At 37.3% G+C, this 26011-nt stretch overlaps 1 protein-coding gene across 42 annotated transcripts in view; it reads right to left on the reverse strand.

Annotated features, from left to right (window-relative positions):
* Positions 1-26011, reverse strand: part of SLMAP (sarcolemma associated protein) — a 171629-nt gene that overhangs the window by 32166 nt on the left and 113452 nt on the right. For 29 of the 42 annotated variants that reach the window (XM_064594862.1, XM_064594826.1, XM_064594776.1 and 26 more), the window contains 3 exons: positions 12461-12520; positions 7258-7338; positions 6914-6973 (listed from right to left, as the gene is read on the reverse strand). In XM_064594862.1, coding sequence (XP_064450932.1) covers positions 6914-6973; positions 7258-7338; positions 12461-12520 — 201 coding nt within the window. Of the gene's footprint in view, positions 1-6913; positions 6974-7257; positions 7339-12406; positions 12521-26011 lie in introns of all 42 variants that reach the window. The other 13 variants (XM_064594733.1, XM_045862088.2, XM_045862107.2 and 10 more) reach the window with 1 other exon arrangement.

A 26011-nucleotide genomic window follows, 5' to 3' on the forward strand; every position in this document is an offset into this window, starting at 1 on the left:
AGCACAAGAGGGGGGAGCGGGAGAGGGAGAAGCAGACTCCCTGCCGAGCAGGGAGCCCGATGCGGGACTCGATCCCGGGACTCCAGGATCATGACCCGAGCCGAAGGCAGTTGCTTAACCAACTGAGCCACCCAGGCGCCCCACACTTGTGTTCTTGTACACTTCCTCCCTGACAGATGCTATTCCGACTTTAAACATTATTCCTACTTACAAATGTAAGTAGTATTTTAAACAAATGCATGGCTCCCTGATGCTATTCCGACTTTAAACATTATTCCTACTTATAAATTTAAGTAGTATTTTAAAGAAATGCATGGCTCCCTCTCCCTTCTTGGCATACTCTCATTTATCTTTAAACACCCCATTTGGGAAGCCATCCTGACTACTGCTCTACCCCATCCCTGCCCCTAGCCAGGAAGTTAGCTGTGCTCTCCGAAGTTTCTACCACACCCATTAAAACACTTAACTACACTATCCACATATCTCCTTTCTCCAGAAGACTGCAGCTTCCTCCTGTGTCTTATCTCTGTATCTCCTGGGTCAGTAAATGTCTTAGAAATAAATGAAAATGACTTTCTAGTCCTACTTTCTGTCCTGCATCTCCAACTGCATCTCTGGTCCCTAGGATGACAATACAAAACCAGGACACCTTTGAATGTGAAAGAAAGTGCTTTTAATAATTGTGCTGGGACAATGGACATAAATGGTTCCAGGCAAACCAGAACCTATGGTCAAGTCACCCTTCCTGTTCAACAGTGTGCCAAACTTAAACCATCACTTTCCCCACCAGGACACCCATTCTTCCAGAAATACGATTTTTGTTAGTAACACTACCATCCTTTCAGTAACTCCACGTCAAAGGCTGGAATTATATTTAACTTCCATTTATCTCTCATATTCAGTTCCTTAGGCCTATGGATTTGAGATAAGATTACCAAAGGAAAGACGATAAAGAACAGAACAACAGGGACCCAAACTGGATTTTGTTCTTCTGTTTAAATTTTCACAGCAGTCATCTTATTAGCTCAGACTCTCAATGATTACCTAAGCCTCCTAATTGGTTGCCTTACTTCCAGCCTCTACTCATTCCAGTTCATCCGACAAATCACCCCCAAAATACAGGTCTGACCATATCATTTCTGCACTCAGAAGCTACAGAATTCTGCCAAAAGAGTCACCCCAACCTACAAAACACTCAAATGATTATGTGAACAGACTTTCATCATACTTGTCAAACACAACCAATATTATCTAAGCTTGTGGTTTTTAATATTTCCTTTTTCTAAGAATGTATCTCGATCTTCTTATAATCCTACCTACTTAAAAAATCTATCTATATCTAGATGATCTCTAAAAGATAAGAAAAACAAAAAAAATAAATAACTGTAATGCTATGCTATTTTCACATTGCAAATCACGAGCAATTCCTTAATATCAAGTATCTAGTCAGTATTAAAATTTTCCCACCATCTTAAACTCTTTTAGAGCTGGATTGTGTGAATGAAGTCCCAAACAAGGTTCACACATTGCATTTAGTTGAAACATCTTTTAAGTCTCTTCTAATTGATAGAGGTTTCCCCATCCTCCTTCCTTTTTTCTCACAAACCTTGCAATTTACTTTTTTTTTTTTAAAGATTTTATTTATTTATTTGACAGAGATAGAGAGAGCAGAAGTAGGCAGAGTGGCAGGCAGAGGGAGAGGGAGAAGCAGGCTCTCCGCTAAGCAGGGAGCCGGATGTGGGGCTCGATCCCAGGACCCCAGGATCATGACCTGAGCAGAAGGCAGCCGCTTAACTGACTGAGCCACCCAGGCACCCCCCTTGCAATTTACTTTTGTGTGCTCTACAAAATTCTCCACTTTTTGGATTTTGCTGTTGTATCCCCACCACTTTCATTTAGAATATGTCTCTAGTTCTTTACACATCCTGCAAGTTGGCAGTTGGATCTAGATTCTCAACCAGATTCAGGATTGTTTGTCACTAAATAGGCCGTATGTGGTATGACACACTTTCCGGGTCATCTCAAATGATACTTCTTTCATGAGGCTCAAATTGCCTTTCCTGCCCATCTTCCAAGATAAACAAAAGGAAACATAAAAACCGGACATTCTTTCTCCTTTCTTGAACTCCTCATGGCAACAACCACAAAGCAGCTTCCTATCTATACCTCTCCTATCACCCATCTGACTAGAAACTCCTCAAACCCCAAGGAGAGTCTTATCAGAGTTTGAAACCACAGGCGTCCCTGCCACAGTTCCTTAAATAGAGCAAATTTGCATTAGGTACTACTTGGACTGAACTCCAGTTTTCTTTTTTACCTTTTTTGGGGAAATGATTAAGCATATAAAAGCCTGTGGTTCAAGCCACATCTTTGATTCTCCTTCAAAAATAGCATTAATTGAACATAACTAATATTTCAGGAAAAAGATACTACTGCTATCATCATTTTATTTATATCTCATGGTGCATATTTAATCTATTTCAGATTCTTTTCCTAATCCTAGATGACTAACATGAAAAGTAGCACACTGTAATTCTAAATAAAGATTGGTTGTTTTTGTTTTTTAAGATTTTATTTATTTATTGACAGAGAGAGACGCAGTGAGAGAGGGAACACAAGCAGGGGGCAGTGGGAGAGGGAGAAGCAGGCCTCCCGCCGAGCAGGGAGCCCGATGCGGGGCTTGATCCCAGGACCCTGGGATCATGACCTGAGCCGAAGGCAGATGCTTAACGACTGAGCCACCCAGGTGCCCCAAAGATTGGCTGTTTTTTTTTTTTTTTTTTTTAAGATTTTATTTATTTATTTGACAGAGAGAGACACAGCGAGAGAGGGAACACAAGCAGGGGGAGTGGGAGAGGGAGAAGTGGACTTCCCACTGAGCAGGGAGCCTGATGCGGGGCTCGATCCCAGGACCCTGGGATCATGACCGGAGCCGAAGGCAGACGCTTAACAACTGAGCCACCCAGGCGCCCCAGATTGGCTGTTTTTTAAAAGGGAAAATAAAATTTAAAAATAGGGGTTCAAGAAGTCAGGCACAAGGTTTAAATGAGGAAAATAAAGGTGCTACTTTCTACAACTCTCAAGGTTAACACTGTGGCGAACAATTGATATTCTTCATGTAAGAGAAAAGTTCTATCAGCCTACTGAACCTAATTATAGAGATTACAGTGCATAACCACACACAATCAACCACAACCCAAGTGTTTCTAGTAAGTGCCAGTGAATATATTATTTTTAAGAATTTATACAATTCTTACAAAAGAAAAACAGGGCCCCTGAGTGGCTCAGTCGGTTAAACGTCTGCCTTCGACTCAGGTCATGATCCTGGGGTCCTGGGATCGAGCCCCAGATCAGGCTCCCTGCTCAGTGGGGAGCCTGCTTCTCCCTCTCCCTCGGCCTCCTCCCCCCTGCTCATGCTCATGCTCCATCTCTCTCTCAAATAAAATCTTTAAAAAAAAAAAAAAGAAAAAAAGAAAAGAAAAACACTAGAAAAATAACCATTTAAGGCTATGGTGACTGTTTCTTGGAGACTCTTCTAAAATATGCCTTTTTTTTTTTGAGATTTTATTTATTTATTTGAGAGAGAGTGAGAGCGAGAGAGATTACAGAGGGAGAAGAAGAGGAGAAGCAGACTCACTGCTGAGCAGGGAGCCCGATGTGGGGCTAGATCCCAGGACCCCAGGATCATGACCTGAGCCGGAGGTAGACGTATAACCCACTGAACCACCGAGGTGCCCCTAAAATATTCCTGTTTCTAATGGGTGATTTTTCTTTATATCTAATCACTGACTGACTTAACAGCCTGTTCTTAAAATCAAGCTGCAAAATCGTTTTTCTTTTTCTTTTTTTTTTTTTAAGATTTTATTTATTTATTTGACAGAGACACAGAGAGAGAGGGAACACAAGCAGGGGGAGCGGGAGTGGGAGCAGCAGGCTTCCTGCCAAGCAGGGAGCCTGATGCAGGGCCCAATCCCAGGACCCTGGGATCATGACCTGAGCCGAAGGCAGATGCTTAACGACTGAGCCACCCAGGCGCCCCAAGCTGCAAAATCTTTTAAGGGGTGTTGGTAAAGATACTACTTCACTAACAAAAGTTGCAATCATATAGAAATGTAAGGAAGGTTTTAGGGTTCCATTTTTGTTTTTGTCACCTTAACTTCAAGTAAGGTTAGGAAAACTCTGACCCATTTTCACCAACCAAGCAATCACTAGCAGCATCCTTCCATCCACTCTCCTTCCACAGGCACCCCATATTTTCTAGTCTTTTTTCCTCCCACAACTCCCCCTCTCATTCCCTTTTCCTTGAGTCTGACTCCTCAGCCTATAGCAAGGGCACTTTTATAGTAATTTAGCCTTCCTGTGGGACTCAAGGATTAAAAAGTTTTCCCTGGTATCTGTCAGAGTAAACAAACAAATACATTATTAATCGGAAAAGATCCACCACCAACAACTGCTTTTCCCTAAAAGATGTAGTAGGAAATATATTTTTTAAACTCCACGATTTTATTTAATTAATGAAAAGCTACTCTTTAACGGATAGGTCTGCTTTTATCAATTACCAACATCATTATTATTAGCAGGGTGTTCATTATGATGCATAACATGTTATGTGCAGTAAGTGATCTACATGCTTTATTTCATTTAATCCTCACAATAGGCCCCAATATGACAAATGAAAAAAAAAACTGAAGCATAGAGGTGTTAAGCAATTTGCCCAAGGGCAAATTATAAATAAATGGCAGAGCCAGGATTGAACCCAGAGCTCTTTGACTTTTAGCTTCTTGGCTAGAGTGTGTTACTTTTCTTTTCTTTTCTTTTTTTTTTAAGATTTTTATTTATTTGACAGAGAGAGACACAGCGAGAGAGGGAACACAAGCAGGGGGAGTAGGAGAGGGAGAAGCAGGCTTCCCGTGGAGCAGGGAGCCCGATGTGGGGCTCGATCCCAGGACCCTGGGATCATGACCCAAGCCGAGGGCAGACGCTTAACAACTGAGCCACCCAGGCGCCCCATAGAGTGTGTTACTTTCCTAATACTCTTATGGTTTTATAACTTTGATGTAAGAGGTCTATTATTAATTCATTCAACAAATAACTGAGTTTTACTGAACATCTGCTATTGTGGTAAGCAATGGGATAAAAGTAAAATCCAAAACAGACTGACATATAAAATCACAAGAGCACTAATAACAGTTGAATATAATTAACACAAGCATAAATGTTACTTATAAATCAATCTGAACTTGGCTGATGAGAAGATTTCTGGGAGATTTCTACAGTAAGAAAGACCATTAAAACAGCTAACTTTGAATGACAGGTGCTCATTACTCATTCACCTCCCCTCTTGTTTCTCTATGTTCCCACAAAGGCCCAGGGGTTCTGACAGTTTTTCAGCATCAGTAACATTTTAAACAGTAACATATTGCATTTCTGAGAAGAATCAGAAATGCTCCAAGATGAGATTTCTGGACTATGCAAACATTAACTTAGACTTACTATTAAAATACTAGAAAAAAAGCATGCCTCATCAACGCCAAAAGTCACCTGGGAAGAGTGCAGATCAGTAAGAGTGCTAGAAAAGTGCTGGAAACCATGATCATACTTAAAGACAGGGTGACAATTGTGCTGCCTGGGCCAGTAATGCTCAGTGCTTCCCTTAGTAATGGAATTCAGTCAAAGGTGGCTCAAAGAGCCATGTAAGCTTCAGTTTCCATGGGGAGAAGAGAAGGCCAAGATGCCCAGACGAAGAACCTCTAAGAGAATCTGGGATTCTCCCCCAATTCCCATCATTGACAAGTAGGCCAGCAGCAGGGCCATGCAGGGTGAAACTAAGGCTTCCTTCTTACATAATCCAAAACCCGGGGTCTGGACTAAGAGATTCCTTAAAAGCCCAGCCAGAAGCATAGGCATCTCTACATAGAGAAACTTCCATAGGTTGTTTTTGCTGATTCTAGACAGTTGCCTGGTGTTATTCCACTGCTAACAACATGTTCAACCACTGGGCTGAACTTTTATGTCAACTTACCTTGTGTACAAAAGGCAACAGAAAAGAGACTAAATGCTGACAATCACAAATTTATCAATAAGCCATCCAATGTACTTTATTTTAAAAACACTTCTATAAATGCTGATTTATTTACTACCCATTTCAGTCTCAACAAGTAAATACCAAGTAATAAATGTAGTTCTCATTTAGAAGCGATACAAGTAAAAGTTTATTACACGCACTGCTTATCTTAGCCCTACCTATTTCTAGAAGAGTGTCCTAAGAACCTGGGGATATTTACTGGAGGATGAGGAGGACTAGAAAATGAGGAAATTTACAACTGCTACCATATTACAACAGAATAAACACGCAGTTCTTTTAAGAATATGAGAATTTTCACTTTTTTCTAATTTATGTTAAAAGTGGTAATGTGGGGGCGCCTGGGTGGCTCAGTTGTTAAGCGTCTGCCTTCGGCTCAGGTCATGATCCCAGGGTCCTGGGATCGAGTCCCACATCGGGCTCCCTGCTCGGCAGGAAGCCTGCTTCTCCCTCTCCCACTCCCCCTGCTTGTGTTCCTGCTCTTGCTATCTCTCTCTCTGTCAAATAAATAAAATCTTAAAAAAAAAAAAAGTGGTAATGTGCTTCTATCAGAGATTTCAAGGTAAACACAAAAAAAATCATAGCTGCATTTCATGTTCTACCACTTACCAATTTGCCCTTCTATAACCTTGATTGATCCAAATTATTTTACAATTTAAATATTTTTGTCTGAAGCACTGGCACCAACACCAACATTTTAAATTTTAATTCCTGCTACTTTAGAGAACCTGTCTTAATCTCTTAACTAAATTTAAAACTTCACATTATACATGTGGCAAAGGGTGAATCTGATGTCTTGGCTTAAAATGTCATAAAAACATGTTAAAGTACCTTTTAATAGGGACACTTTAGCAAGAGGTTCATTTAGGTCTTGCTCATCCATTTGGGCGTCTGCAGGGGGCAAAAAAGATAATTACAAACAGTAGTTAGCTCCATCCTCAAGCTATCACTATCAAAATAAACAACTGAAACTTATACAGCTATCGTACCTGGATAGTTGAAAGTAATTTTAACAATATATCCAAGATTCAAGGGAGTTAACTTAGAAAATGGAGACTGCTTCCCCCCCCCCAACACAAACTTTTAATCTCCACCCACATTAACCTGTATATTTAAACTGCTCAGCCAATAACAGTAACATCCGTAAGATTTGCAAATATTCGGTTACAACTCACCTGTAGTGTCGTCACTACTTTTTTCCTTGCTTGGACTCAGAGTATCTGACAAATCAGATTCTTTTGCTCTTGCCTGATTTGCTACCAAGAAAAAAATGAAAGTAGAATCTCATTACAACTATATCAATAAAACTGCTTTAGGCTTTGAGTGCTCTAAATCTACTGATATGCAAAATACTTTTAAAATTAACTGAGGTCACTGAGTCTCTTACTTCTTCACCACTCTAGTCCAAAATGGAATGCTGGTTATTACACGTGGCTCATACTAAATTATAATGTGGATCATGTCTGCTGTGCAGAGGGCTGGGGCTTTTGTCAAGGCTGTCCACTGGCCAACCAGAAACAAAAATGAAGCAAGCTTTGCTAAAGTATTCAGAGAACTGCAACAAATATAGCAAAATTCCAAGACAATGTGGACACTGTATGAAGATGATGCAAGGAAATGGCTCTCTTATATAAAAACACTAGCTAGGTTGCCTTAGCAATAGTTATACTTAGTAATATTTATATTTATATAAAACTCTAAAATCACAACTGTTATAAAAATGACATTTAAAACAAGAAAATTACAACCTTTTTTAACTTAAAAAAATATAACTGTACCTGAACCACATTGAGAAAGACTCAAAAAAAGTTTTGGGATTATTTGCAAGTGGTGCGCTGCCTAGCCAATGAAGACATCGTAGGCCTTGTTTTCAACAAGTTGCTCTCAAATATCCTAACTATTAGCCCAACAATTTATTAAAGATGACTGACAATTAATTAGGCTGTTGATCCTTATCTACAATTGCACACCTGTGTGTATTATGGCATGCATTAGAATAGCGTTTACAGAGATGGTCATTTCTCTGACCAAAATCCTACAGCATCTCCCCATTCTCCACAAGGCTCAGCCAAACTTTACATCCCAGGATTTAGCTATAATTTGGTCCCTGAATTAATTCACACATGAGCTCCGTTTCAGTCAGGCTAGCCTCTTTACAGGGCTGAGAAATGCTGGCTCACTATGATCTCCAATTCTTTGCTTGAGTTGGTATTTCACTAAACTCAATGACCATTCTCTCTACTTGACCTATTCAATCTGTGAGATACAGCTTAAGCCCCTTCACCTCTAAGGGGGTCTTCATTTCTCCAGCATGCTGCTCCTTTTTATTGTATCTTCTCTGTGTCCTATGATTTTGTAATTAATCATGTTCTATTTTATATCATTCTATGTGTATTTATGTATCTTATTTCTTTAGATTATAAATTCATTGAGTATATGATTATTTTTTATAATTTATGGCTGTTGTTTGTGTAACACACATCAAAAATTTAAATATGCATATCCACTTCTAGTACTTTTCCAAAGGAAAAACAGACTACATATAGTATATATAAGGATGTTCACTGCAGCATTGTTCATTATGGAATGGAAAATACTTGAGATATATTTCTTACTATTGAGTAAAAATAAAGGTTGTTAAAGAACAGTATGTATAACGTGATCCCATTTAGACTGAAAATAGGTATATATTTAGCTATGAATTTTCAGCTGTGCATATTTACTCAAGTCTGGAAGGATCCACAACAGAGATACCAATTGTCATTTCTGGAGGTGGGGACATGGCAGATATTTACTAACTTCATATTGTCATACATTTTTGAAAATTGTTAATATATATTGTTTTATAACCAACTAAATCAAGAGATATTTTCCATTTTGAAAGTAATCAGAAACGTATCTAAAACCATTAATTAATATTAAAATATATTTAATACAATATTAAAATATAACTTCTTATGGCTATTTCATTAAGAACATCCCTATAATTTGAAGTAGGTGATAGATTACAAGAAGCCTTTTGCTTCTTTTTTTCACTGCCATTTCTAGTCAAAGGCCAACTGCTGAGAGACACAGAGCTTAGATTAGAAGTGAAGTCACTGACCATGGAGACCCATGGGAATCCAATCTGTGACCTCTGGCGCATTCAGTGTGCTATAATCAGACATTTCTGAATGTTCTAGTTTTAATCACAAAGTTACAGTCTCAAACAAGCCAGGCTAATACATCTAATCTATACATAGATGGAAAAGGAACCATTCTCAGAGAATAAAAAAATGACTCTCTTCTGATTTTAATATTCTTGGCAATTTTATCAAGATATTGAGGTAAACCAAGAAGAATATGTTCTCAAAAGGATTCTTCTGGCTTAGGAGGAACTTTTATTTTATATTTAGAGTATTAGCCAGAAAGGTAAAATTAAAGGTGGGACCAAATCTTCCATTAAGATCTTACTAGAATATAAGTACCACGAGGGCAGGGATTTTTGTCTGTTTTGTTGACTGCTATATCCTCATTGCAGAGAACAGTGTACAGTACATAGTACATAGTAGGTGCTCCAAAAAGAGATATTTGAAGGCAAGAATCTATTTTGAATAAGAAGACAAGTCAAATCATGGCCTATCATTGTTATGTCCTGAAATTATAACTGTTATATGGAGGCAAACCAAATCTATTCAAGAATGAAACACAGGACACAACAAATGAGAGGTAGAGTATCTCCTCCTTTTCAAAACATCCATTCTTTACCTATGAAGTGGCACCCAACTTTCTAGTATTAAAAAGTCCTTGGGGCGCCTGGGTGGCTCAGTCGTTAAGCGTCTGCCTTCAGCTCAGGTCATGATCCCAGGGTCCTGGGATTGAGCCCCACATCGGGCTCCCTACTCGGCGGGAAGCCTGCTTCTCCCTCTCCCACTCCCCCTGCTTGTGTTCCCTCTCTCGCTGTGTCTCTATCAAATAAATAAAATCTTAAAAAAAAAATTAAAAAAAAAAATCCTTACTGGTTGATTTTCTATGCAGTACTTAATCATTAAGATACATACCAATAATATATAGAAGGAAACAGAAGAATAGCTACCAACATCAATACCAAAACTGTTCCCAAACTGGAAAGTCTAAAACAACGTGAGTATTTTCACTGTATCTCTGAGAACACATAATGATGGATGGGCAAAACAAACATACTGGCCACAGACCACTTCCTAACACCAATGGAACCATTAGTTGGAAAGAAAGCAAGAAGGGAAATGAGAATTAACATTTGTCAAATACCAGAATAATGCTTCTTGCTTTATAAGCAACATTTCATTAAATTCCCAAGTTAAATATTGTCAATTCCATTTTACAAATGAGGAAACTGAAGTTTAAAGAGTAAGTTGCCTGAGGGCATATAGCTAGTTAGTTGTGGAACCTGGATTTGCAACCATCTGTTTTACCTATTAGTATTCTTTCTACTTCTACCCTAAGGCCTCTGTAAACATACAATGACTGCTAGTTGAGTGAGGGTTTAAACAGAAAGCACATGCAACCTATGATTACATTTTGCATTAGGTGAAATATCTGAAATACTAAGACTTATAATACCTGGTAATTGGCTATCTCTAGCAACTGTTATTTTCAATACAGAAAAGAAATTCTATCAAAAACATCACCCATGAAAGGCTTTTAAAAATAAAACAACTTAGACAAATCCAAAAGAAATACTTTATAGCCAGATACAAAGCATTTAAAATGTAACTTATCTCAGTCATCTAGTTTGTTACAAGGATTAGTGTACCTCTGCTCTGCATGCTAACTTTGAGAAATGCTTATAAAAAATGCTGACTGCTGACAGAAAAATCTCTGGGTATATAAAACTTGGATCTGTATTATTATTCTTAAAGGATGTATTTTATTCACTTGCATGGACTCACTTGCTATTATTTATTTAATAAATGCCCTCATTACTCGACATTTATGTTTTCCTCTTTTTGCTTTTAAAACATTGAAGCAAATACCCTTGCATATTTGTCCAATTTGTTTCTTAATATAAAAACCCAGAAGTGGAATTGCTGGATCAAAATGCATGCTCTTTAAAGCTTTTAACACATATTTTATATCCAGGTTTCAGAAGTAAATCAGTAAAGATGGCACAAATCTTTTTCAATAATGACATCACATAATTTCAAGCGAATATATTCTAATTCAGAATGCATTAAACAGAAGCACTAAAGTAGCAAGATATTTTTCTTTAATTAAAGGACTGATTTTTTTTTCTAAGGCTCTACTTCCACTTCAGTGTGCTGGCTATTCAACTAATCTGCATAGGCATTTGGGTGGTGAAGTAAAAGCTATGTTAAAATCTGTTCTCATCTCACTTTAATTAGATGAAATAAATTGCCACATGTACTAAAAATAGTTCACTGCTCTGAAACCCAATGCCTGTTTGCCAGAACAATATTAGTGATGCATATTCTATGCATTCTTTCCCCAAATATGGCATCTGCCATGCACATAATTCAGAATGGAAGCCACCAGATACTTGAAATAACATTCTCCTTTTAAATATTGTTAAAAGCCAAAATGGATCCAGTTAGTTTCATAAAACAGAATGTACTGAAATGGAGTATTCCAAACTTTTATCACTCATTGTTTTAACTGACCAAAAAGATTGTGAATCTACTTATAAACTTTATGCTAGTAGGTTCTGATGAAAGTCCTAAAATTATAATGAGCATATCATACCAAATTTATTTGTCCAATTTCCCTAATGCATAAGAGTGACTTGACAATATAATGCTTTAAAACACACTTTTCTTCTCTGACAATTGTAACAGAAGAGAACTAATAGAATAAACTATTTCAGGCAATTTTAAGACTACCCATTATAAATGTAAGAAGACGCTACATAATCACTTTTGTTTAAATCAAATTGATATGCCAAAAATTAAGATAATATTAAATTTCATAAGGAACGTTAAAGGTAGGATAATCACAGAAATAGAACGGCAAGCATTTTTCACCTGTTGTTTCAAAAAAGATTTATGTTGTGTTTAATTAAAATTTTTTATCAAATATAACAAATACCAAATATCAAAGCTGAAAATAATGCTAGAAGTGAGACAGATCAGAACAAATCTTTTAAAACCTAACAAAACATATTTCAAGCACTTTTAAGAAAAAATACATATATATACCCATTTAAAAAGAAACTTTCTAATTAAGATATCCTTCTTAAGACAGAACTCCAACTATTTTATATTAATACTGTTACTGGATTGCCATCTGGTGAGCTATAAGAAATAAATTGATGGTTAAAATACTATGACCTTGGAAATGTACACTAACCTCCATTATCCAAAAGAGTGGTCAAAACCCACAGAAAACCAACAGAAAACGAACCTTTTGAAAGCTTTGTTTCTTCTACCACTTTGGTTAGATGCCCCTCGACGATCAGCTTCTCTGCCAAAGAAAACAAATGTTACTATCCAAGCCCAAACCGAGTAGCATTTCCCTGAGCGGGGCAGTGTAACACATTCCATGACCAAATTTAAAGATGATAATATTACTCCCATGACTAGGCTTGTACAAAAACCTGAAGCTGGAAGGAGAACTAAGAAAACTCCAAACTATAATAGAGCAATGAGATTAATGCAGAAATCTGGGGGTAGGGGGGCAATTTGCCTTTAATTTTCATTAGTTTTTACCTTATCTAAAAAGCCTAGACCTTTTAAAAAAGGACTCAGAATAAACAAAGAAATCCTCTTTAAATCAAGGATATGAAGTTGAAATAAAGGAATTCTGAAAAAGTATTTATTTAAATAAAGAAGTAATATAAATTATGTTATACCAATAGTTTACTTTTCCCTATTGATACAATTCAGCAGAGATGCATATATGACATGCTTCAGTAAAACGAATCTTTTTTTTTTAAGATTTTATTTATTTATTTGACAGAGAGAGAGAGAGACAGGGAGAGAGGCAACACAAGCAGGGGGAGTGGGAGAGGGAGAAGCAGGCTTCCCGCCAAGCAGGGAGCCCGATGCAGGGTTTTGATCTCAGGACCCTGGGATCATGACCTGAGCCGAAGGCAGACACTTAATGACTGAGCCACCCAGGCATCCTTAAAATGAATCATTTTTAAAGATATTAAAACAAATACTGTTTTGTTTTGTTTTATAGGGGATTCTCTGTAAATGTATAATGTAGCTTCTTTATAATTCATTTAAATTCAGATCTCCATATTCTATATTTTACTGAGAAGGATATCTGTTCTGTATATCCCCTTATTTAATCCTGTGTGTCAGTTGGTCTCCTTGAATTTACACTTTTGCAGTATGTGAAGTCATTTCTCTATTCCTTCACTCTTCAACCCAATGCAGTTTGGTTTATGCTCCCCACTCAACCACCGAAACTGTTCCAAGATCACTATAACCTCCTCCCTGCCAAAGGCCATGGCTCCTTTTCATAATTTTTACTTTGTATAGGCTCTCTGCAGTATGTGGCACTGTTTGCCCCTGTTCCTTAAATCTTTTTTTTTTAAGTCAAAGTAATAGATTTAGATAATTTTAAAAGGCAGTCCTACAAGATGTATAATGTAAGCTGTCCTTCCCATCTTCTGTCCTACTCTGCTCCATTCTTGAAATTCACTTCCCAGAGAAGCAACTTCTCTTTCTTTTTTTTTAAGCAACAACTTTTAACTTCAAGCCATTTCTTCTGGTATTCATATTTATATTTCTAAGTAAAATACTGCTATTTCTTCACTTTTCCATTTTAGACACTATTTACTGACAATCTCTTATAGATGACTGAAAAAGGACTTAGAGTCCTTTTTTACTATCATCCTCCTAAGAGTTACATTTTGCCCATCTATACTCAGTATGTATAATATGACTATTATTTATATTTGAGTCATATGCTAAAATTATATTTCTCTGCTTGTACCTTCTTATACAATATGTAGTGATTTTGGAGCTTGCAATACCTTGTTTTATTTTACTAACTTTTTATATATCTATCTCAAACATAGCCCAAGTTGTTTTTTTTTTTTCTTTTGCCCGAGTTCTTATAGAACCATAAAAACTCTCAATACTGTCAAACATATCAGGTAATCCATCACATTATATATCCCCGTCCATCCCTTCCCCCAGCCCTTTAATATTCCTGCTCCAGTCTGGGCTGTATCCAAAATCCCCTACCCCCGGAATCCAAATCTTTCTCATCCTGTTTTATTCCCTTGTTTTAGTGTAACATATCCTCAGTTAATTTCCTGAAAGGGGGCTGACAGAAGGTAAATGCTTTGACTTTGTTCCTCTGAAAATGTTAGTGTTCTACTCTCACATTTGACTGATGGTTTAAATAGATACACAATTCTACAGGAAATAATTTTCCTTCAAAATTTTGAAAGCATTGTTCCACTGTCTTCTAGCTTCAAATGAGAAGGTGAGTCCTGTTCCTCAGTATGCATGGTAGAGACTTCCTGTGTTCAGCAAAGCCTGCTGTGCCTGCCCTTTCTGGGCACCTGGGAGACTGAATATTCCAAATACCCTAGCACTAATGAAGGTCTACATGACTGGTTCTAGCCACGGCCAAAGCATTTAAGAAAGAGTAGAAGTTTTCTATACTTCCATCTTCCCTCCATTCTAGAAACCATGTGCTGAGATGGCAAAATTCTTTATCATAAGATGGTGAAGCCTCCATGAACTTAGATCCCTGAATAACAACATGGAACAGTGTTCTCTCCTTCACCATGGACATGTAGCATGAGTGCAAAAAAATATTTGTGGAATTAAGCCATTCAGATTTCAGAAGCTTATTTATTGCTATATTATAATTTAGTTTATTACGACTAATAGAGTATGAGATCCTTTGTTTCTCTTTGGCAATTTTCAGAATCGTCTCTTTATCCCTGGTGTTCTTAAATTTCATATACTCAGAACATGGTCTTTTTCTTTTCTTTTTTTGGTGAAATTCACATAACACAAAATAATCATTTTATTTTTTTAAATTTTATTTTATTATGTTATGTTAATCACCATACATTACATCATTAGTTTTTGATGTAGTGTTCCATGATTCATTGTTTGCATATAACACCCAGCGCTCCATTCAATACATGCCCTCTTACAAAATAATCATTTTAAAGAGAACAATTCAGTGGCATTTAGTACTTTCACAATGTTATGCAACCACACCCTCCATCCAGTTCCAAAACATTTTTACCACCCCAAAAGGAAACCTCATGCTCATTAAGAATTTACTTCCCATCCTCCCTTCCCAGCCCCAGTTATTACTCGTCTGCTTTCCCTCTGTGAATTCCTATTCTGGATATTTCATATAAATACCATCACACAGTATGTGAATTTCTGTGTCTGGCTTAGTGTGTGTGTTCTAAAATATATTGTGTTGAGCGTTCAGTGCGTCCTTTCAGTTTAGAAGCTCATTATCTTCAATCCCGGGGAATTACCTTCTATTCTATTTCACTGACAAATTCTTCTCTTTTTCATTCCTCCTCTTTTCCTACTCTCTCCCTTCCCACACCCTGGAAATCTTATTATTCAGATGTTAGAGCTCCAGGACCAATTCCCTAATTTTCTTAAATTTCCCACCCTTTTTTTTTTCTTAAATAAAACCTCAAGCCAACTCTTGTCTTTTTTGTTATATTTTCTGGAATATTTCTTCTACTTTCTTTTCTTTTTTTAAATTTTTTAAATTTTTATTTATTTATTTTTTTTGCGAGAGAGAGAATGAGAGAGAGCACGAGAGGGAGGAGGGTCAGAGGGAGAAGCAGACTCCCTGCTGAGCAGGGAGCCCGATGTGGGACTCGATCCTAGGACTCCAGGATCATGACCTGAGCCGAAGGCAGTCACTTAACCAACTGAGCCACCCAGGCGCCCTCTTCTACTTTCTTTTCTAACACCAACTCAAAAAGATATATGCACCCCCATGTGCACTGCAGCATTATTTACAGTAGCCAAGATATGGAAACAACCTAGGTGTCCAGTGCTGTATGAATGGATAAAGAAATATATATATTACTCAGCCATAAAAAAATGAAATCTTGCCTTTTGGGACAACACGGATGGACCCTGAGTATATTATACTAAGTGAAATAAAAAAGTCAGACACAGAAAGACAAATACCATATGATCTCACTTACATGTGGAATTAAAAAAACCCAACAAGCTCATACATACAGAGAACAGATTGGTGGTTGCCAGAGGCAGGAGGCATGGGGGTGAGAGAAATGGGTGAAGGGGATCAAAGGGTTAAAAAAAAAAAAGACCTTAAGCATAATGCAGAACACAAAAGCCGTATGTGAAAGGACAGATAGATTTGACCTCATATAAATTAAAATTTTCTGATCAAACCCACTATCAACACAGGTAAAGGGCCAGTGACAGACATGGAGAAAATATTTAAAAAATAAAGAGCAGATAAAAGGTTATTATTCATTCATTGAACAACTAATTAGAGGGTACCTACTATGTGCCAGATACTCTCCTAGGTGCTAGAAACATTAGAATGAACAAATGACAAAATTCCTGCCCTCCTGGTTCTTACATTCTAATGGGGTGAGGAGGGAGAGATGATAAAGAAGTAAACAAGTAGTATATCAGATGGAGATTATGTAGAAAAATAAAGCACGGAAGAAGGAAAGGGAGCATGTGGATGGCAAAGATGTGAGGCCCTCCAAAAATGAATGAGAAAAAGTCAAACAACACAGCGGAAAAGGGGCAAAGAATAACAACACTGAATTCACAGGCCAAGAAAAGCAAATGTCCAGTAAATGTGAAATTTATGGTCTATCCGCTGAAACAATGCCGTGGCATTATTCGCTCATCAGTTTGGCAAACATTCAATACCAGGAGGGGTGAGTAATCTTGTGTCCTTCTGGTGGGAGTGTGAATTGGTACCATTTTTTTTTTAGAGGGCAATTTTGACAGAACTTATCCAAATGTTGAAAGCACATGTCCTCTGACCCACAGCCCCTATTCTGTGTATTACTCAGGAAAGAGACAACTGTACAAAGATTTTCAATGCAGCATTGTCTGTATTTAGGGAGGGAGTGGAATACAAATTTTTTTTTTTTTAAAGAAAAAGAACCTTTATTATTATGTTGCTTATGGAGATGCAGTCATTATGCATTAGGTGGGCATGTGACCAGGCACTCTGGGTAGCTCTATATTAAATCAACTTCATGAGGCTTTCGATCATTTTAGGGCCCTTATAGCTCTTACCATTAAATTGCTTTGCATTGTAAATGGAGAAGCTATCACTTTAATTCTGTTAAAAAGCCTATCATAACAGTGGGTTGATTATGTATCATTAAAGTATACACAGTTATTTCAGTTATTTATGACCGTTAACAAATCACCCCAAAACTTCGTGGTTTAACATAACAACCGATTATTTGCTTGGAATACAAAATTTTTATAGCTCTACCAAGAAAAAAGAAAGTATTAATCTTCAAGATCTCTGTCACAACAACAAAAATTCATTTTAAATAGTATTAACTACATTTGCATAATTTCTAAATGTTGATGTCTAGTCTAGCTCTCTCTCTTAGGTCTCAGAACACTATTGTCTAACTACTTCCCAAACATCTTCATCCGGAAATCCCTTGGGAACTTCATCTCACCATGTCTAAAATGGAATTTCTCTTCCTTTCTCTTGGATGGATTTGGTGTCTCTTCTCGTTCATAGTCCGTCATTCCTATCTCTAATAAGCTACACTGCAGCTATCTATTTTTGTCTACCTTTCCCAACATACTATGAACTCTTTGAGGAATACATTCATTCCTTCAAATATTTACTCTGTACAGGTAAAATACTAGGTACTCCTCATGGATTATTACCAAGATAAACGTGTTAAATGTAGGAATTTAGAGTCTAGTGGAAGCTGGGAGGTAGCTCATCAATAATTTAATTCCCAACACAATGCCGACACATAAAACAGGTTTTACAAATGTTGTTACATGAATATAGCAAATAATAAAATAATATAAATGCAGACTTTGAAAGCCATTACAATCTTTCTCTAGTATGTTGAAGATCTAAGCACCACCTTGTTTAAAAAATTCTAACCACACCTTAGGAGTAAATTATTGCTCAAAATGCTCACCCTTAGAACAAAATCTGAAGTCCCTACCATGACCTACAACGTCTACATGATCTAGCCCAGGGGTCAGCCAAGTACAGTCCCACAGGGCCAAATGCAGCCTGCTGCCTGTTGGGTAAATAAGGTTTTAGAGGGACACAGCCAGGTCCATTCATGTATGTATTGTCCACAGCTGCTTTCCTCTACAACGGCAGAGTTTTAGTAGTTGTAACAGAGAGACGTTATAGCCCACAAAGCCTAAAATATTTACTATCTGGCCGTTTATCACACAGACACACAAAAAAGACATTTTTATTGTTCTAAAGCTCCAATTTGAGACCAGTCCCGGTTTTCATAGTTTGTATCTCACACACTCCTTCCCAAGACACATGTACACCTTACTCAGCTTAGTCCCAAATCTGTTCAAATCCCACATGGTACCTTTTGGCTACCTATGGTCTTACATTCTTTTATTTTTCTTCAGTGGACTTATTACTACCTGACATGTTATTAGTTTATTAGTTTTTGTTTGCTCCAAAGAATGTGAAATCCATGAAGGCAAAGCTTTCCTTGTCTTGTTCATTTCTATACCCCCAACACCTAAAAGAAGGCCTGGTATATACAATGCAGATGCTTAATACAGATTTGCGGAATGAATGAATTGAACATTTTTAAAGGGATCAAATATGGAAAAATTATTTGAATGTTTTCCTCATTCTAAAAAACTAAGAATTAAATATGCAAAATGTTTTTGCACAGTATTAATATCAAAGTGCTAAATAATAATTACCTTCTGCTATTGTCACTATTGAAGTTATTTAAGGTTATATTCTCAAATCTGGTGAAGCATTAGTGGCCTGTAATTAAATAATTGAGGAAAAGGGGCACCTGGGTGGCTCAGTCAATTAAGCATCTGCCTTTGGCTCAGGTCATGATCTCAGGGTCCTGGGATCCATCCCTGTGTCAGGTTCCTTGCTCAGTGGGGAGTCTGCTTCTCCCTCTCCTCTGACCCTCCCTCCCATTTGTGCTCTCTCTCTCAAATAAATAAAATCTTCTAAAAATATTTTTTAAAAAATAAATAATTGAGGAAAAGAACATTTTTTTTTTTTTTTTAAGATTTTATTTATTTATTTGACAGAGAGAGTGAGTTAGCGAGAGCAGGAACACAAGCAGGGGAGTGGGAGAGGGAGAAGCAGACATCCCGCCGAGCAGGGAGCCCGATGCGGGGCTTGATCCCAGGACCCTGGGATCACGACCTGAGCCGAAGGCAGACGCTTAACGACTGAGCCACCCAGGCACCCCGAAAAGAACACTTTTATAAAAAGCTTCTGGGGCTTCTGGCACTTTTATAAAAAGCACCTGGTGGCTCAGTCAATTAGGTGCCTGACTCTTGATCTCAGGGTTGTCGGTTCGAATCCCGCGTTGGGGTCCACACTAGGCATGGAGCCTACTTAAAAAAAAGTTTCTAACCACTGGTTCTCAAACTTGGGGTGGACACCTCAATTCTTTGGGAGTACTAAAAGTCAGAGACCACTCTGGGACTCAGAAGAGAACCTCCATGTAATGATAAAAGCAGGTCTTGAAAGAGCTATTTGGCTTGGCACAACTGAAAGATAAAGTAGAGGATATTCTTTCTTTTTAAAAACTCCCTCTTTTTAAGGGATATTCTAGAGAGATAATTATTCATTTTCTGCTCTTTTAAAACCATACTTTAAAAAAAATTATTCATTTATTAGAGAGAGAGAGAGAGCGCACACGCACGTGTGAGCATGAGGGGAGGCAGAGCTAAGCAGGGAGCCTGACGGCAGGGCTCGATCCCAGGACTCTGAGATCACCACCCCAGCTGAGGGCAGACACTTAACCACCTGAGCCACCCAGGGGCCCTAAACCATACTTATTTATTGTGAAAAATAACACACAGAAAGGGACACAAAACACATAGGTACAGGTTAATAATTTTTTTTAAAGCAAATATTTATATGGCTACAACTCAAATCAAGAAACAGAACCTAACCACAACCCCCTAAAGCTTCCTACAATTCCTGTTCCAATGAAAACCCCATAAAGGTAACTACTATCTTGACCTACTTCATAGGTACTACCATCCCATTCTACAAATGAGGAAAATGAGGTTCATTTTATTTATTTATTTTTTAAAGATTTTATTTATTTATTCATGAGAGAGAGAGAGAGAGAGAGAGACAGACAGACAGAGAGAGACAGAGAGAAGCAGGCTCCCAAGGAGCAGAGAGCCCGATGTGGGACTCGATCCTGGGACCCAGGGATCATGACCGGAGCCGAAGGCAGACACTTAACCATCTGAGCCATCCAGGCGCCTGGAAAATGAGGTTTAAAGAGGTTAAAATGCCCAGAGTCCTACTGCCAGTGAGGGACCAAATGGGAATTTATGTCAAGAATCCTCTGATCCAATTCTAAACATCATAGATGAAAATGAGCTACAGTCGCCTAAAAGGTCATTAAAAGGAAATACAGCAAAGAAACTGAGATTAGAATTAACATCAAATACAATCAAAGTAAAAATTAACAATCAGCATTCAACATCAAGCCAACCATTTATTTCCTTCACAGAGTAGTAGTTCAAAAAGTAGAAATAGAACTTTAGAACCTTACAGGGGAGGCCTAACTTTAATAATACAGACTTTCACAAGGTGATTCGTTTCTGCATCAAAATAAAATTAGTTAAAGCAAGTCCTGCTATAGAAGATAGTCTACCTTTTCATAAAAACAGTTTCAGAAGCTACTTGTTCTAAAACCTGAGAATAAGGAAGAACGAAAGAAAAAAAAATTGAGAATATTTTTTTAGAGTGACAGGTAGATTTGTTAATTTAAATTCAATAAATTAACATACAGTGTATTATTAGTTTCAGAGGTAGAGTTCAGTGATTCATCAGTCTTATATGATACTCAGTGCTCATCACCACATGCCCTCCTTAATGTCCATATCGGTTAGCACGGGGTATTTATAAAAAAAAAAATTGAGAATTAAGGACAGACTGAAACTAAAGGAAACGAACCAATTTCAAGAATACAGAAACAGATCTTTTTTAAAGAAAGGAACAATCTACATGTCAGAACACTGTTGGCATAAATTTAAGACTATCTTCTGTGCAGTTATGCTGGGAGAAAACCTCGTAGAAATGTTGGAAAACTAGCCGACTGGGAAAAATGACTGGCACAAATAAACACCATACAAAACCCTCCCATATATCTTAGATTGGTCAACAACTCCAAATTCAAAGAAATAAAGAATTAGCAACATCTAGTTTAAATTCAAGAATTTTCCTATAGGGTTCCTGGGTGGCTCAGCCGGTTAAGCGTCTGCCTTCAGCTCAGGTCATGATCCCAGGGTCCAGGGATTGAGCCCCGCACATCAGGTTCTCTGCTTAGTGGGGAGCCTACTTCTCCCTCTCCCTCTGCTGCTCTGCCTACTTGTGCTTTCTCTCTGTCAAATAAATAAATAAAATCTCAAAAAAAAAAAAGAATTTTCCTATAATGGGGACATAAATTACTAAGAGCAGGGAACCACACCAAGTGTTTCCTATTCTTGGTTATAAATAAACTGCTTTGGCTTACAGAAATAAAAGTTTAAAATTTAAAAATCTGTTTCAAGTAGAATATGTAATCAGGCTTATTCCTGAGATTGTTCAGAGGCTGATCTCATAGAGTGATGAAAAGTAAACAGTCATAGAGCAACACTGATTCAATGCATTACTCCAAATAAGGCAATTTTTATGTGAGAGCAAAGCCCTACGAGAAAGGAGGGAATGAGACAAACATATACAGATAATGACTGTAATTTCAAAAGGGGAGTTGGAGAAGATTTTTAAAATTTATTTATTTATTTATTTTTTAAGATTTTATTTATTTATTTGAGACAGAGAGAATGAGAGGGAGAGAGCACATGAGAGGGGGGAGGGTCAGAGGGAGAAGCCGGCTCCCTGCCGAGCAGGGAGCCCGATGCGGGACTCGATCCGGGGACTCCAGGATCATGATTTTTAAAATTTATTTATTTATTTATTTTTTAAGATTTTATTTATTTATTTGAGACAGAGAGAATGAGAGGGAGAGAGCACATGAGAGGGGGGAGGGTCAGAGGGAGAAGCCGGCTCCCTGCCGAGCAGGGAGCCCGATGCGGGACTCGATCCGGGGACTCCAGGATCATGACCTGAGCCGAAAGCAGTCGCTTAACCAACTGAGCCACCCAGGCGCCCAAGATTTTTTTTTTTTTTTAAATCAGGAAAAAAAATAGTAAGACATGAAATATTAAGAGAATTAGACTTTTGCCTAATAATAAAAACCATTAAATCTCATAGTAACCATGGATTAAGAATACGAAGACATGAGGTTTCTTTCAGGGCACTTGTTAACTCAATCATCAAAAGGAAGATACCTGTTGGGGTGGAGACAGTTTGTTTGTACAAAGCAGACCTCAGAAGAAAGTTTCTTTGGTACCCAACTGTGATGCCTCTGCCCTCATCCAAACAGTAGCAAAAGGAATTAAAAGTGCAGACAGCAGTCCAGAGAAGGGAGTCTTCCACTCTATGCCCATGAGGTGAATCTCCATGTCCTGAGATTCTCCACCTTTTATCCTTTATCTCTGCACTCAGCATATAAGTCAATCAAGTGACAGAGTTCACAGGATATATATGAAACAGATTTAGAGGTGCACAATTTGTTAACTCAAAAAGCATCTTTAGCAGAACACAATAGTCTTAACTATTTGTTAAGTTTACATGGTAAACCTTGAATAAAATTTGCAGGGAACATGGAATGTGGAATTCTGCTTAAATCAAACTTCATGCCCAAATCCCTGAAGAGAAAATATTGCTAGAGCTTTTTAGCAAGTTTTATTAAAGTTATTGTTAATTCTAGATTTTATATGGTATATTTTTACAAAGAAAATTTACTTCAGTTCTGGAATTAAGTAAAAGGTTATATTTTAATCTGTTCAAAATCCAATCTCTCTGCCTGGATTAAAAGCTTTTCTCCTAAAAGAGAATTAAAAAAAAAGTCTCTTGTAGTATAAAAGGAAAACAAATTGAAATGTGTTCCAACTCATTTAATTTCGTCAAAATCACCTTATAAATGGAGACAGCCAACAACTATACCGTTCTCTTATGGATTCATATACATAAACTGAAAAAATCTGTTACTATATTAAAAATAGACATTATGAATCCTATGAAGTGAATTATTTGCTTTCTTTTTCTTTTCCAGAGAGACAGAGAGAGGGGGGGAGGGAGAGGGGGAGGGGCAGAGGGAGAGGGACAGGGAGAATCTGAAGCAGACTTCACACCTAGCACAGAGCCCAACACAGGGGCTCAATCTTACAACCCTAAGATCACGACCTGAGCCGAAATCAAGAGTCAGATGCTTAACCGATTGAGCCACCCAGGCACCCCTGCTTTCTAATTTTTAAAAAAACAAGGTGAACTGGGTTATACAACAAGCACAGTAAGTAATGAAATCTAGGTACTTAACATCTGCTTTTTAAAAGACTGGAAATAAGGGGCACCTGGTTGGTTCAGTCAGTAGACCATGCAGCTCTTGATCCCAGGGTTGTAAGTTTGAGCCCCATGTTGGGTGTAGAAATTACTTAAAAATAAAAAAATCTTAAAAAAAAAATAAACAAAAGACTGGAAATAAGAATATGAAGTGTCACTGCTCATTGAATGTAAACTTCATGTCAAAATTATAAATCAATTCAAGATGGCTATCAATGAAAATAATGGCAAAAAAATTTGTGTGAGATTATCAAAAAATAACCCAAAGTTGTTTCAAAAGTTCACTTGGGTATGATTTTTGCTGAATTTGTCTTGCTCGCCATAATACTTATTAAACAAAACAATTTCTATAGCAGCAGCTTGTTATAAAATAATGAAAACATCCCCTCTGACAAGAAATCAGAGTTAACTCTTAGTATGCCAACTCTGGCTATCCAAATTTAAGGAGCCAACAGATTTGGAAATTTCTGAAATAGAACTGGTAACCTCATTAACCAAACCCTTGCTACTTGTTACCAAAACTCAGGAACTGAACAGATTCAGATAATGGGCTATATCCCTAGCTATATGAATTTATAGTCCAAACTTCCTCTGTTTGCACTTAGAAACCCAATGGATTCAGACATCAGGAATACTTGAATTTTATTTATTTATTTCTAATTTTATTTTTTGTTCTTAGGTTTATTCTTCGTCCACAAGAAAAGGATTTTATATTATAATTTTTCCCTATGTACCACATTTAACATTTTTCCCATGCTATTACATAGTTCTTATAAACATAATTTTATTAGTTAATATCCCCATTGAGGGGACTGCTATAATTTACATAACTCTTGCTCTATATCTGAATGTTTACTGGTCCATTTGCCTCTCATAACTATGACACAATAAAAATCTCCAAACATCTTTTTCTTTTTTTTTTTTAAGATTTTATTTATTTGACAGAGACAGACAGAGAGTGAGCCCAAGCAGGGGGAGCAGCAGGCAGAGGGAGAGGGAGAAGCAGGATCCCTGAGGAGCAGAGAGCCCAATGTGGGGCTCGATCCCAGAACCCTGAGATCATGACCTCAGCTGAAGGCAGACGCTTAATCAACTGAGCCACCCAAGTGCCCCTCCAAGTATCTTTTTCTTCATGTAAAACAAATATCGTTCTATATTACAACTACAGCTCAATATTTTACATATTTTATAATAATATTTTAAATGATTTTTTCAAATTGTAACTTAGTCTTTTTTTTGATAGTTCTCTGTTCTTATTTCTTTGGGCTCAAAATACAAGTCACAAAAATTTAATATAAAAATAACTTACTAAAAAATGGTCATATGTAATAAAACTAATATAAAATCCTTCTCCTAAAGATTTATATTTTAGACTCTATATTCTGTTTTTAGTTGGTTTCAGTGGGTTCCAGTTATTTTGATCCAAATCCCTGTGCCAATTTCCCATAAAAGTGAAATTTAGTAATCAGAAGGTAACAAAAACTTGGATTAATCTTTGCTCTATAAAAAAGTTTTAAAAGACAAAGAAATATGCCATATTTATTAGTTTTCCTCAAAATAATATCAAACTGACATTCAACATCATAGTCTCTAAAATGGACAAAAACAGAAGCTCTTCTAAAACTATTAAATGAAATTCCAGGTTTCCTTAAGGCATCTCCAAGGAGTGTAACATTTGATCTACTGAGTTTGTCTGCTATAATTACCAGGTGTGACACTTACAAGCCTCAAGTGCTCCTGAGATTGTGTGTGTGGGGAGGAGAGAGAACCACATATGCTTGCCCGTCTACAAGATGAACTCATGAGCATAAAAAATGGGAAGTCACTCATTTCAAAAAGAGAGTGAAAAGGGAGAGAAAAATGCTCAACAAAGTGTATTGTATGTCTGGTAGGAAAAAGTACAGATGTCATCAATAAATCTTTATTACACATAGTGACCTTTAATTATCACTAAGACCAAAAGAATTATCACAACCTCATGATTTAAAATAAGCAGTCACGTGATTTTCAAGTAAGAAGGAATTCATGATACTTTCACTCAGAATTCAGCAGAGGTCCAAATCACCTCAAAAGCCAACCTATCTATCTTTATTATTAAAGACAGCCTTCCAGGGGTAGGCAGTTGATGTCAGACTGTAGGACAATCTATTGCTACTCTTTCCCTAGAAAGGTCCTACTACCCTAAGGGCCATCTTCAGATCTGAGTGCCCAAACAAAACCACTGTTTTCCTGACTTCATTTAATCATTTAAAAAATTTATTTAAGAACTTCAAATGCAAATCTGTGATAGAACTAGAACTTAAATAAAACAGGCTAACGTTACTACTA

Source organism: Mirounga angustirostris, unplaced genomic scaffold (assembly GCF_029215605.1).
Source record: "Mirounga angustirostris isolate CCGP_5_RB_7025 unplaced genomic scaffold, mMirAng1.0.hap1 SCAF_1, whole genome shotgun sequence".
NCBI classification, from domain to species: domain Eukaryota; kingdom Metazoa; phylum Chordata; class Mammalia; order Carnivora; family Phocidae; genus Mirounga; species Mirounga angustirostris.